This window comes from Corapipo altera, unplaced genomic scaffold (assembly GCF_003945725.1).
Source record: "Corapipo altera isolate COAL_440 unplaced genomic scaffold, ASM394572v1 54, whole genome shotgun sequence".
NCBI lineage: Eukaryota > Metazoa > Chordata > Aves > Passeriformes > Pipridae > Corapipo > Corapipo altera.
Genome location: NW_020884902.1, coordinates 304,441 through 318,739, shown reverse-complemented (window position 1 = coordinate 318,739; position 14,299 = coordinate 304,441). Strand labels below are relative to the sequence as shown.

Genomic DNA, 14,299 nt, shown 5'->3' with positions numbered 1-14,299 from the left:
AGGTAGTGACCAACTTTCCTTTCTTTGCTTTGTAGCACTTGATCTCTAAAGGTCATCTCATTTGGTGTGTCTGATTGCTTCATTTATGCTCTGTGATAAACTGTAAAATGCTGAGAGTGAGAAATGTGTGTATTTCTGAAGTGCCGCCTTTGCCATCGATTAGCTCCTCAAAATGAATGTTGTTGTCTTCACTCGCAACCGCTGTAAATACAAGGAAGGGTTTGGTCCAAAGCACACATGCTTTTAGCTGGACAGATAGTATCAGGGCTCGTGCATGGACCTGCAACTGTCTGCAGGCTCCTGGTGAGGCATTTGTCCTTTGAATAGAAGGAGCTGGACCCGGCGGCTGATGCCTGGAAGCGCAGCCTCCGCGCCAGCCCGGCCACAGTCTTGCAATTGTTTGGCCACACTGGAGGGAAGAGGGAAAAAAAAAAAAAAGCATTCCAAGCAGTGCCAAATTTTCTTTGATATGTTAATCTTTTGATAACAGTTTGAAAAGCCCTTGGAGACTTTTTTTAGATTTTAGACAAAATAGTTCATTTGTCAGGACTTCCCTTGTAGATAGGGTCTCTGTTATTAAGAACTGCCTCGCCAACTCATGGTAACAAAAGCAAGTGGAGAGGACAGCTGCTGGACTGCTTGGTGGTAAGAGAAACTCGTAGTTATCACAGGATTTTTTGCAAATATCTGAAAAGAATAAATAGGGAGTGTTTAAGATACAAATGTGTTAGTTTATTTACTCGTGTGTTTGAAGCAGACAGGTGATAACATAGCATAAGCAAATGTAATAACTTGATAATTTTTTGTGAATATCCACACATGGATTTTACTAGACTTCAGCTTTAAAAATTATATTTTAATCTGAGAAACTTGGGTTTTAAATTACCCACTGATTGCAGGAAAGCTGTAGTTTTTACAGACCTTGAAATTTTTCTCTTTAAATTTCCACTTATAATGAAAAACTGGAAGAATAAACTGATGGCAGCAATGTGTATATAAATGAGTTAGGTTATTATTATATGTAAGGATTGTGGAATTGGGACAAATGAATAGAACAGAAGGAAGATATCTTTGCTTCCTACCTCCCAAATCAAACTTTAAGGGTAAAATTTACACTGAAGCAGTTTACTAATTATGCCAACTGTTAGAAAACTGACTTAAGGTAAACCAATAGTCCTTTGGAAGTGTTGCTTGCAGAACTCTTCAGGCGTACTGATTGAGACTTGCTGTGGTGTTTTTAAAACAATTTCTTTATAATAGACGTGCCATAAAGTCACTTGCATCTTTTATACTGTTGCTGCAAATGTTTATTGCCTATAAATATTTTGGTAAAATTGCTTGGTATCTTGGTTGTTTAGTCAGGCTAGAACAACAAATACCTATTGGTGTAGTAATTCAGAAAAGGTGCACCACTTTCTTCACTCTGGGGGATGCATTTAGTTTTAGGCTGTATTTTGCAAAGTTGCAGATTTACTGCTTAAGCTTGTGACTCAAATGTATTCTCTTAGAAGTACTTGCAGTTCAGACACTGTTCACCTGATCTCTAGACCATTTGTTAAATTTATTAAGTCCCTAAGTTATTCTAAAATGTTAGAAGTGATTTCATTCTTTTGATCTTGGTGGCAAGCAGCATTTCTTTTACAAACATTTTTGATATTTCCTATCTCTGTCTCTAGAGTATGCTTAGCTATACAATAGTAAAAATTATGTGAATGGAGTGACAGTAACTTTCACTATTTCCATTGGTTTTAGCCCCTTTTTTGTAAAGGTTTCTATTTTCAGTTTGTTAAAGGGGGAGAGGATTTCTCCAGCTGTTCACTCCAGGGAACTTGGACTGGAGAGAAATTGAGCAGCAGCGTATACTGTGCATCAAAGACACATTATATTTGGATATTCCTCTGTCCATGTTGCTTATTGCAAGTGGATTTCAACCTCACTTCAATTTGAGTACCAGTAAAATGTCATACTCTGTCATGGTCTGAAAAGTCCAAGGCTCATATTTAAATCATTGATTAAAGATTTAAATGTTTAAATGTTTAATTTCCCCCCATATTATAGAAGAAAGTAAAGATCAGAAGCAGATTGATAAAGTCTTTTCTGAATTGGTGACATTCCTTCAGTCTGAGCCAGCAGCCTAAAGTCACCCAAGGAGGGCAGCCCTGTGGAGTCCCTGTGGTGGTGTTCAACCCCAAATTTCAGCAGGGCAGCGAGAGACAAACAAAGCAGTTACCTGTTTGAACTCTGGATGATGAGCCTGTGCTGATGGTGTGCTGGAAGGGATACAACTGGAGAAAGAGTGCTGTTCTTCGTTGTGGAAAAGAAATTATTTTCATGACCCATCAACTGAGAAAATATCTCTAATGTTTTCTACGTATAAAGATTTGAATTTGAGTTTAATTTGGAAAATTACTGGCAGTATGTGCAATGTTGAGAATGTGTGTGTTAGTTGAAGGTTGCTCGGTAGATGAGTATAAAATAATGCAGATGGAGCTAATGATGCGAGTCAAAAGTAGCCTCCTAATGCTCCTCATGGATTCCCTGTTTGATTCTACCCAGGTGTTCATAGAACTCATTGAATCACAGGAATTATTGGTGGTGTTCTCAGTGCTGAGATTTCCACTTGTGCTTCTTCAGACCCACAACTTGATGCTCCTTCATTGTACTGGAACAGCCCCAAATGAAGGCATTTGCACTTCTCTCTCGTGCTGCTGTGGTGTTCCATAATGTGCCTGTGCTGACGTGTTGGCCATATGGAAATTCCAGTTGAGATCAATTGATCTGAAATCTGTTTGCAGATATTTTGCTCACTGGTGCTTTCCTGTATCAAGTTGTTGCTTGGTGTGTCTGTCAAGTTGGAGTGCTGCCTGCAGGCACTGGTTTTGGTGGTACCATATATTATAGCGGGAAAGTGCGTGTTTTTTTAAGAGCACACTAGTTCAAGTATGATTAATCTAATAATTCTCTTCTGGAGCTGTGAACTCTATTAGAAGTATAATTCTGTAAATACACAGAACTTTTTTTGGCTGCGTGACTTCTTGATTGAAAATGTGATTTTATGGTGTACATAAAAATGTTTGATGTGATTAATTCAAAGATTGTCCTCAGGAGATTTTTTAGCAATCCCATGTAGATTTAGGACAGATTTTTAACTGGTTTCATATATACCTATATCTTTCCCAGAATAAAAAGCTGCTTAGTGAAGAAAAGGGGCAATTTAAGCAAAAGCGTGGTTTAGAATTTGCATGACTTGTGTGGTTTAATTTCCAAATAAATCTGCAGTAAGATTATAGATTGCTGTTGGAATAGCAATAGAAAATTTTCAGTTTAACAAGGCAAGGAGCATGTGAGCTGGTGTTTCTGTCAAAGGGGACAGTTGTTGCCAAGTTAGCTTCCTTCTATTCAGAATAAAATGCCAACTGTATTGAGCACTCAATTTATGAAGTGCTGAGCTGCTTCTCACCTGAGACTGAGCTCTGTGTAGTGATGCAGTTCTCTGCTTTGAGTGTGTGTTTCTTCTACTAGGACCTTATTTAACAGCGGGAGTGGATTTCTGAGGAGACCTAGATTTGGGCAGCGAAAGAAACCTTTTCTGTCGGGTTCCTGCTTCATTTGTAGGGTTAACTGGAAAGGAGGTGCTAGGTTGCAGAAAACACATGAGGATGTGATGATGTTGATAAGCTGCAGGAGTTGGGAGGAAGGACCCCTTGAAGTTGGCACTGCTGATGAACGTAAGTGCGTGGATCTGAGGGCTGGCTTTGAGGGAATCTGACTTGGAGTCTGGTGATTTGGTTTGTGAAAATGTTGGGGAGTTAACGACAGCAAATAAGTTGGTAATGGTTGTGCTACCTAATACTAATAACAGCCTGAAAAAGCACAATTACAATAACTACTTGTGCTATGACTTAATACTTGAGGACTGGTTACATGCTGTGGTAGTAAGTGCTGTTTTCTGAGAGATTTATGTAAGTGCAGTAAACAAAATCAAAGGCTGTACCATGTCAGTGTAGAGAATTATAGTTAATCCGTGTCTTGGCAGGTGAGCACTGGCTGTTCAGTGGTTTTAACTGTGGTAGTTGGTCCTGTGGAAATATGATATGGGTGCATTAATTAGACATTGTACACAATTATCAGGACAGGGGTGCCCAAATGAAGGTTAGATGCAGTTTTAATTTCCAAAATTTGGCTTTTTGACACGGTACTTTTGATTTTACTTGTTTATGTGATGCTGAAAGTTGTGATGAGCCTCACAGTATGGTGTAGCCTTTGTAGTTTTCCCCTATTGCAATAAGGATCTCTGTGCCCTACATTCATCTCGTAGACAGCTTCATATTTTTTCATGTCTTTCCCTATTCATGAAACTTGTGATTATAATCTGTCCTCAAAGCACCTCAAGATCAGCAACTGTGAGAGATTTACAAAGAGAAATGAACCTTTTGATACAAATTGAATACTGAAAGAAGGGGAAAGATTGACCATTGAGCATGTCTTGATTTAGAAATACTAAACTGGGGACCAAACCTTTTTTAGCATGTACCTATTTGTTTGCTTGGATGAGAAATGCACATCTCAGGGGTACAGTGCCTTTCCCCTCGAAGGATAGCCCAGCTTCTGAAAGCATCTGATTGACGCTATTACATAAGAGTAATACAAATGTGTAATATTGACCTACTTTTAAGCTTCTTTTTACAAGTTTAATTTACATTTCCATCATGAAGCTTGTAGAATGTACCAAAAACTGCTTACTGCATGTAGAATGTTAGTGAAATTGATACAAGCTTCCTCCCCCTCTTTCCAAGCCTGCTGTTTCTGCAGTATTTCACTTATATTCATCCTGTGTTCAATTTTAAAGCTTTATAGAGCTCCTTGGATCATTACTTCTGGAAACTAGTAACAGTGCAAATTTAAGATCTGTATTAATATTTGGCAGTGTTTTATGTATGTGTATGCACTTACAGAAAGTTAACTTGAAACAACCTCAAACTTAGGAATAAAATCAGTGATGTTGCATCAATTTTTAATTCTTTTGTTGTTGAAGGTCTTCCATATCTCAAGTCGAGAAGTTCCATATCATACTAAACATGGAGAAAGAAGAAAAGAAATATGTCAATAAAACAGAGGAAGATGAGATGGTAATGAATTCTGTACCTCTATTTTTATACAATGAAAGAAACACATTTTCAGAGTTTTCTGTCTAAAGTGGGCATATTACATCAGGAAATGGACTGTCTCAGTATAAATAATTTATCAATTTTATAAGATTATCTGTGATAATATTTTTTGTTGTTAAGAAATCTAGTCTTGGCATAGGACAGGTTTTTGTTGAAAGCCTTTGCAAACGTTCTGGATGCTGGTTGAGGTCACTAGTCCAATAGATAACACATTTTGGTACTTAACATTTCTTTTTTAAAATGAAAATGGAAAAGAAGTGGGTTGTGGGTTTTTTTGGTGGTGATTGTTTGGTTTTGTTTGTTTGTTTGTTTTTCATCTCCAAATCCTGGAACTTTTTTCTTATCATTTAGAACAGGTTAACGCTTCATAACATGACTGTACTATGCATACTCTTGCATATTTTTGTTTATGCAGATAAGACCCACTTCTGAGCACCTGACAAGAACTTTTGTGGGTATTTGGTAGCACATAAACTTTGCTTCCTACTGGAGCAATGATACCTCTTACCGTTTGTCCTGGAAGATGCAGAAATAGGCTTTGACAGGAAAATACCAGAAGTTGACTTGTAAATTTCTAGTCCATTTGGGTATATAGGGATTTTTTTTTTTTTTTAAGAAATGATAAGTTTCTGTGAATTAAAGTCTTTATTCCATCCTTGTGCACACAACTGGGAAAAGTTGCTCTTCACCAGACAGCTCTAATACAGAGAGTAGGCAAATACATTGTACAACAGGAGATGCTTATGGCCCCATCACTCAAATAATTGCTTTTTGGAGGAAATAATTTAATTTTGCCTTAAAAAGAGGCATTAACTTCTCCCACTGTCTTTCACCCTCCGATTTTTATTGCTAAGAAGTGTTTTGGGGGATTGGGCTTTATCTCTGCTTTTTTGTCAGTTGAGAAGGTGGCAAAACAAATTTTTTGAAAAGCCTTTTGTTAGGGAAGGAGTTTAAACAACTTCTAATACTGTTTAATGAAAAGTAAAAAAAAAAATTGCAAAAAAGTTGATGTCAATGTGAACAATGGGTGGGACTCAATGGGAAACTTCATTGCCCTTTTACAGCAGGAAATATAATCTAATGATGTAATGTGAAAGTCAGGAATGTAACACAGCATCCAGTAAGTCACTAAATTATTTTCTTTTCCTGGCTGTCATCAAGTTAAGTTGGTGCTTGCACACTGAATACTTTGAGGTTTTTAGTGGGAGAAGAGGATTTTTGTAGCTGGTAAAAGTTACAGAACCTTTGAGTGTGACTTGCAGTTTATAATGTAGCATTTCTTGTTAAATAGCAGGCAAAATAAACCACTAAAAGTAGCGTTTGATAAATGTATTTACAGGTTTGTTTAGAAAGTATGAAATTCAGCCTGCAGTGGTAATTCAAAAGTGTATGTGATAGCTAATCAAATGCTAATGTTGTAAAATCAGCATTTGACAAAACCACATGCTTTTACTCTTAAATGCTTAGTGACCTGTGCTGTGTCACAGTCAAAAATGTCGTTCACTGAGAGTTAAGGCAGGTTATGTTGCAGCCTCAGTCCTTAGGGAGCAGTGCAGAGAGGAACCAGGTACTGCAGTGAAATGTTTCGCACTGTGTGGGTGATCTGCCTCTGTCAGGCTTTTACTGATGTTTGTATTTCTGACCGAGCAAAACAGTGTTCCTTTTTGCTGCCACTCCACCATGTACTAAAGGTTTTTAAATCTTTCCTTCCCCCAGAAAAGCAAGAAGAGAAAATGGCTTTGAAATTTGATTTTCTTTAAATACTGTGTGCTATGAAAAATTAATGTTGGCATCCCGAGCCAGAGTAGTTAAAAGGGTCATTGTTACTTGTTTCTGCTTCCATGCAGGAGATCTATGGCTATGATCTGTGTCGCTGGAAGTTGGTGCTAGTTACTGTAGGAGTGATCTGTTCTGGTGGATTTCTTCTCCTCCTCCTCTACTGGATGCCTCAGTGGCGTGTGAAAGCAACGTGCAAAAGGACTACGCTCAAGGACTGTGAAGTGGTTCTGCTGAGAACAACTGTAAGTCTGCTTCTCCCGGTTTGCAGTTCTTTGGCATCCCTCTTCCTGCTTGCTGGAATACACAAATCCTTGCCTGCAGTGTAGACCTGGTTGTGTTTTACAGCACGGCAGAATTGTTACTCCTTGGTACTGTATGTAGGTTTACTGCCTGTATGGGAAGACTGACAGCTGTTTGTAGCTGACATAGCACAAAGAAAGTCTTTAGCTTTCCATTTTAAGAATTAAATACATGAATGCTGTTGTCATCAAAAGTTCCAGAACGGATACCTTTTTCATATAAGCTGATAATGTGGTTTGCAGGTTTCCTCTCCCTTGTTCAGCAAAGATATATTTGTTGAAATAATGTGTAACTGTTGACCTCAGTGTGGTTTGATTTCAAGACATTTTCTTCCTGCACAATTGCTATGTGTAGTCCCTGGTTATGATCTTGTGTTTAGTCCTCAGTTATCAGAAGGTGTGGGGTGGGTGCAGCAATCCCATAGTTCCTCCTACTACAGAGTAATTGTGAAGGCCTGAATATGTCAACCTTCAGATACCAAGACTCATTGCTTACAAAAAGTAGATCTTTTGTTGCAAAAAATATGCTTTTAGAATTGCGGAAAGAAAATTATTCCTAAGGTAGCTGATACTGGGGATATGTTCTGTAATTATGGGTGGGCTCTGCTAATCTTTTATCTGCAGTTGACACATTTTGCTACAGCTGTTGTAGTAAAATGCTGTTTAAATGCTGTTTCAAATAACTCATTTCCCCCCTCTTTTTAAGGATGAATTCAAGATCTGGTTTTGTGCAAAGGTTCGCATTATGCCTTCTTTGGGAGCCAGTCCTTTACAGAATCCTAACCCTATAGCACACAAGGTTTCAAATGGCCATGCTGTTCATTTCTGTGAATCTGCTGCAGAAGAGAATAAAAACGATTTGAAAAAATATTTACCTGTAAGTACACCTGCAATACTGTGCTTGCTAATTATCAGGTATCTCAAGTACTGCTGAGAGTAAACACAATACAGCACACGTGAGCTTCTACTTTTGTCTAGAAGGCTAACTCATTCTTTGGGTGGAACACAAATCTTCTCAATAACCTTTTACTGGAAACTGTGGAATGCTTGAAAGATTATGTTGAAAGAAAAGTATTTGCTTTTCAGTGAAGCTTTTCTACATTCACTTACTGTCGCTGCCCAGAATAAAGTCAGTCAGAGGAGAGGTGTTGAGTGGTGCCACTTTAATATCTGTGTCTGTTGCCTTTGCAGATTCGTTATTTCACGCATCACAGTGTGAAGTATTTTTGGAATGATTCAGTTCAGAATTTTGATGTTGTACGGTAAGAATACCTTTTGCTTTTGTGTTGTGCTTCAGACATTTTTTAAAAGGTACAACAGAACATGCTGAAAATTGGTGTCATATTCGGAGAAGCTGTTTTAGGTCACTGAGTCTTTGTTTGAACCAGAGTGAGCACAGGGAGATTTTAAGTCGGTGTGAGTTTGGAAGAAAGGTGTTTGTTTGATCTGCCTTGATCAAGCATGATTCCTGCAGGGTGACAAACTGCATGCCTCTGCAGGCTTTTTGCCTGTTTTTGGAGTCCTATTTGAAAATCAGAGCACCTGTTTATAGATAGTAGTTGTACTTTTGTAAACTCTCAAAAAGTTTGCTTCTGATGGAATAAATTACATTTTTTGTGTTGCTGCTGAGATGGACCCAAAGGGAGAAGGGGAATTCACCAAATATGTTGTTGCTCATCTTTGTGTAGGTCTGCTGCAAATGAAATGGAAAGTTATCAGCAATTAAAACAGTTTAAAGAAATGATCATAACACAAGCAGTTACAAAACTGAGCAATCCTGCTCTGGAAGGGTGGAAATGTCTCAATTCATGTGTAAATAGTTAAAAGCTTTGTATGCATTTTTTATGTTAAGCTTCCCATGAATTACAGTGGTGCAGGTAGTGACACTTGTCATTTTGCATTACAAAGTCCTGTTTTCATGCCTATAGTGTTCCTAAATTAAACTGTTCGAAGGGAACATTTCCCACAGATGAGATTAAGAAACTTTACTTGTATGTTAAGAACAGGTATTGGAAAAAAATCATATGACTCCATGTGTTTAGAAAAAAATGTTGTTCCTTAGCATTAAAGCACTGACTTAAAACTTGGCATTTGTTGGCTGTTTGACTGTGCCTTTTGATGTTCTTGTGATAACTCAGTCAATTTATAAGCCCTGGAAAAAATCTCAGATATGCCTGTGAAGTTATGTGAGCATTTATTCAATCACATTCTTGCTGATAAGCCAGACTTTCATTTGTTTGATGTATTAGCCATGGCTGAGCCTGACCACTTGTTTAGTCAGGTACAGTAGCTGAGCTGGACATCATTATTTAGCTATTGAATAATAAAGAGGAGAAAGCTGGATCTGAGACACTCTGGATATTGTTAGAGCACTAAATCGCTTTTTCACAAGGTCAGATAAAAGTGCCAATTTCCTATAACTTTTCTCTAAAGTGAATGGTCATTTAGTGAAGTATTGGATACCACATGCAAAATAATAACTGAGCTTATAAATGATAAATAATCTGACAGAAGTCTTAAAAATTTGTCCTTTGCCAAGATACATTTTCTTATTCTGCTCTTCAGTTTATGTGTATAAACCAAAAGTTAGTATTACCTAATAACATGGTAGAGAATCAAGTTAATACTCGAGAAGAGAGAGTATATGAGACAAAGGCCTTTAAAGTAAAATCTGTAAGGCAGGCAACACACTTGTGCTTGTGATCTAAGCACAGTCCTGCATCATGGAGAGGATTCACTCTCTGCAGCTGCTTATACAAGTACCCAGGGACAGAACAGTTTGATTACATAATGAAAGATGTAGCACAACACAGAAGGGAGGCAAATTAAGATTTCTTGGGCAACTAATTCAGTTATGAGAGGCTTGAGTTTCATGTCATTGTTTTTATATTACCATCATATTAAGATCACTGTTTTAAACACAGGAAATGCAAGTGTAATTGTTCTTAAACTAAATCAGACTTGGTCACAAAGCCAAAGAGGATGCAACTCTGACCTTGGATGTCTGTTTTGTTTTAGCTAGTGTCAACTGAGTCTCTGAGTGGGTTGATGAGTGCTTTATATAATAAACTGTGTGCACACAGGGATTTCTTTTTTTTAATGCCCTGGGAATTCAGTCTGTACCAGTACTGTAAAAAGCAGAGAACATCCTGCTAGAAGGTAATATTTTCCTGTGCATCCAAAGTATGTCCATGAGAAAATGCCTGGATATTGGGCATGATACTGTCTGATTTACTGAGTTGGGTAGTTAAAATGATCCCATAAGTGCAAACATAATGATGTTTCAGATGTGATTGCTTATCTGCAGATCTTCTAAAGTACAGCATTCGCTTTCATAGCGTGTAGAAAAGTCCTGTGAAGATGAGTCTTCTGGTGTCAAGAAAGAACTGAAAATGTAGACTGTACTTTTCCTGGTCATGGACAGCATTTTGATAGCAAGATGCTGCAAAGTAGCTGTGGTACAGATTTATTTAATAAATTGACTAATAATTATTTCTAAAATACTTCCATTACTGCTTAGAATCAAATGAAGATAATTTGAAGAAATATTAATGCATATTGATTGCTCACTTTTTAAAGGCCTTTGAGTACTAGTTATGCAAGTATTTTACTTCATTTTTTTAAGTGTGTCTCATTTTTGCTTGAAATAGGTATGCCTATCCTGCAGAGTAAGACATGCCAACAAAAAAATCTGCTGTTAATGTTTCATTAGTAACTACAGTTCTGACAAAAACAGCTTAAAACATAGACTTGGTTGTTTTATAATGCAGTGCACCTCTTGGCAAAGACCTAACTCTTTTGAGTTACTGAAGACTTACTTATAAATATCAGGTTTCTTAAATAACTCATTGACTTTTTCCTTTACTCAGAGGTCTAGATGAGTCTACATTCTGCTCTGCAATTCACAACGAACACAGCACAGGACTGACAAAGGAAATGCATGATTACAGGTAATATTACAGTATTTGAGCTAAGAATTGTTTTTGTTCCATTACCTGTGCTCAGAGTACTAACAAAACTAGGAGGCAATAGAGTGAACAGTGTTTGCAGACAGGCTGCTACACTTCTTCAAAGAAGGCTGTTATATATATGAAATCATTGTTTTTCTTACCTGTAGATTAAGTAGGAACTAGACTCTGATATTACATTGACTTACTTTTCTCAAGCAACACTGACCATGGGAATTGGATTGATTAAAGTAATTCAGAATATATTTCTGAAATTTTATTTAGTGCTTAACATTTTGAAATAGGATGATGGTACAAAAAGATTAGCTAACATTGTTTTCAACCACTTTGACAGGTGTACAGTGAAATTTGGCAGTTGATATAAAACAATGTAGTTATTTTTTCCACATAACTCACCTTTAAGCAGCATAAATGTTACCACAACATACTGTCATTGTTGAAGGGCGTGTATGGGTTCAGGGGCAAATAGACTGATGCCCAGTGGAAAAGTCCATCAGGAGTCGTTTAGCTGGAAAGGTTCTTGCTTGCCTCAAGTTGCAGATTGTTGACAGCTCAAAGGGAAAGTTGAGCAAGATCAGTCTGCTGCTTCTTGGTTTCTTCTAGTGGTCATTGTGAAATAGGGGATAGTGTACTAGATGACTAATAAGGATTATTGGATGCCAGGAAGTAGCAAACCTGACCTAAACTGCAACTAGTTTCTGATTATTAGGAAGAACAGTCTGATGCTTCCCAGGTCTTAGGACTTTGAAGTGTGTCCCATAGCTTATGTGGCTCTATCTCTGGTTGGTTGGAGCTAAATGCATTTTCCACTTTTTCTTTAAATTATGATTGTCAAGAAATAATAATTACTGTTTTAATATGCTGCTTTAGACTGATGGTGTAAATATACCTGTCAAGTAACGCAGATGAAGTGCATAGGTAGAGAAGAACCTAGTCTAGAAGAAAGGTCTTAAAATGTAATTTAATGGCATGTAGTTCAGGGATTTCTTAGTTCTCAGTTGTGAACAGCAAGGTGGAGTATATGTTGTGATATTTATTGTTAGTATTCTAATTCACTGATACAGTACCAAAACTAGAATAGTTTCTGTTGCATTCCTGGCTGATTTTTTGGAAAATGAGACCTTCTTAGAGGTTAAGATATGAAAGCATCTGCTTGCTCATCATTTCATTTTCTGGCAGTTTGTGTCTTTTGCTACAATAAAAGCCTTTCCCCTAAGATCATATTTTAAGACTTTTTTCACATCACTGAGATTTAACCATCTTGGATCCCATCAGAACTTAGTTTCTTGCTCCTCCTTTCATGATTTGCCTTTTTTCATTCTAAGAATAAAAGTAAGATACAGGACCTTGAAAACTGTGTCTAACTGTAGGGTAAGAGATAACACTCGTTTGAGCTTAGTTTAATGAGAATCACACACTGGCTTTCGGAATGACATATTTAATAACACTGGACCTATACACAGGAAAATCTTGTTATGAAAGAACCTAAAATTACAGTTTAAATTGAAGTATAAAATAATTACCTTTGTGTTGGAACATCTCACCATGTAAATGTTTTCTGATAAGCACCTTTTGAAACAATATGATAAATAAAAGGAGCCACAGATTTAGTAATATGTTATACTTTCCCGTAGTAGTGTTATTACTTTCACATCAGTAAGACTCCTAATAAAAATCTTACCTTTTTTTTTTGCTATTTTTCTTTTTTGATACAGAAAAGCATTCTATGGAGTAAATGAAATTGCTGTGAAAGTGCCTTCCATTTTTAAGCTTCTGGTTAAGGAGGTAAGATCTTTTCTTTAACAAATTAAAGAAAAAAACCTATATCATTGAAAGTTACTGTAAGTGCAGTGACTACTGACTATTGGAAACCTTTCCCCAGAGCCCAGCACTGTAAAACAAAATTATATGGATGATTTTTACTGACCTCTTCATCTCTCCTTTGAACTAAGGCTCTAAGATGCCTTAGCTGTAAACTCTTCAGAGTTCACAACCTGATGCCTTAGCAAGGACATTAGAAAACGTGTCAGAATTCTTGGAAAGGGTCAGCACCTTATTTAATTTTTTTAGTTAATTTAACACATAAAATGACAGTGTTCTCCATGAGGAGCCCAGGTATCATATATTACAACATATGTGGTGTTGTTTATACTTCTGTTGGATTGGTTCCATTTTCTTTGTATCAGGTGGATTTGAATAACTGGCTTGTTATCTATGTGCTGTAATAATGCACAATAGAATTTTGAACAAAGAAACTCTCCAACCTGAAATAACAGAGTAAGAACTTGAGGTATCAGTGCATTTATTAATAAGAAATAGAAAATAAAATCCCAATTCATTTAAGAATTATCACTGAAAGTACATCAGATGTTCCTGTCATTTTGCTTTGAAGAGTAGGGGAAAATGCATACAGTCTTCAAAATCTGCATTTGTGTATTATTTTAGTGAGAAATGTGCTTTCAGGAGGTCAAGGAAGTAGTGGAAAAGTGGGATCAGCTTGGCAGAACAGACAAAAATTATGTATAAAAAACTGAAATGTTTGTCTGCTTCATGGAGGATGATAATTCTGACTGTCTTCTAATGGAGAACCCATGTGACCTTTTGGTGTAACTTCAATGTTCTGTCACTCTTCTAGGTTCTCAACCCTTTTTACATTTTCCAGTTGTTCAGTGTGATATTGTGGATCACTGATGAGTATCACTACTATGCATTAGCAATTGTGATCATGTCTGTAATATCCATTGTTAGCTCACTCTACACCATTAGAAAGGTAAGTTCAAAGAAAACAGATACATCTTTTTGGATTTTTACTGATTACCTTATTTTACTGTGAAATTGCCTACAAATCTTAAAGAATTTTTCAGAGTTATACAGGTAGAATATTGTTACACATTTTGCCTTTTTGAGCTGAAAGAATTTGGATTTACAGTTTTCTTTGAGACTGTTGCTAACTTTCCATGGTGATGAATCAGTAGGTTGGCCTCAGGTAACAGAAACACTACCCTACTTAAATAAAAGCTGGACACAAGTTTATGTACTAAATTGTATTGACAGAGGATTCTGTCTTGCATTGTTTGCTTCTGTT

At 36.9% G+C, this 14,299-nt stretch overlaps 1 protein-coding gene across 3 annotated transcripts in view; it reads left to right on the top strand.

Moving 5' to 3' along the window:
• Positions 1-606: 606 nt before the first annotated feature.
• The window catches only part of ATP13A3 (ATPase 13A3), a 42,052-nt gene continuing 28,359 nt past the window's right edge, over positions 607-14,299 (top strand). For 2 of the 3 annotated variants that reach the window (XM_027650531.1, XM_027650529.1), the window contains exons 1-8: positions 609-645; positions 5,036-5,129; positions 7,016-7,189; positions 7,953-8,123; positions 8,438-8,508; positions 11,116-11,196; positions 12,930-12,999; positions 13,850-13,984. In XM_027650531.1, the coding sequence (XP_027506332.1) occupies positions 5,079-5,129; positions 7,016-7,189; positions 7,953-8,123; positions 8,438-8,508; positions 11,116-11,196; positions 12,930-12,999; positions 13,850-13,984 (753 nt within the window). In that variant the 5' untranslated portion in view covers positions 609-645; positions 5,036-5,078. Of the gene's footprint in view, positions 646-5,035; positions 5,130-7,015; positions 7,190-7,952; positions 8,124-8,437; positions 8,509-11,115; positions 11,197-12,929; positions 13,000-13,849; positions 13,985-14,299 lie in introns of all 3 variants that reach the window. The other variant, XM_027650530.1, reaches the window with a different exon arrangement.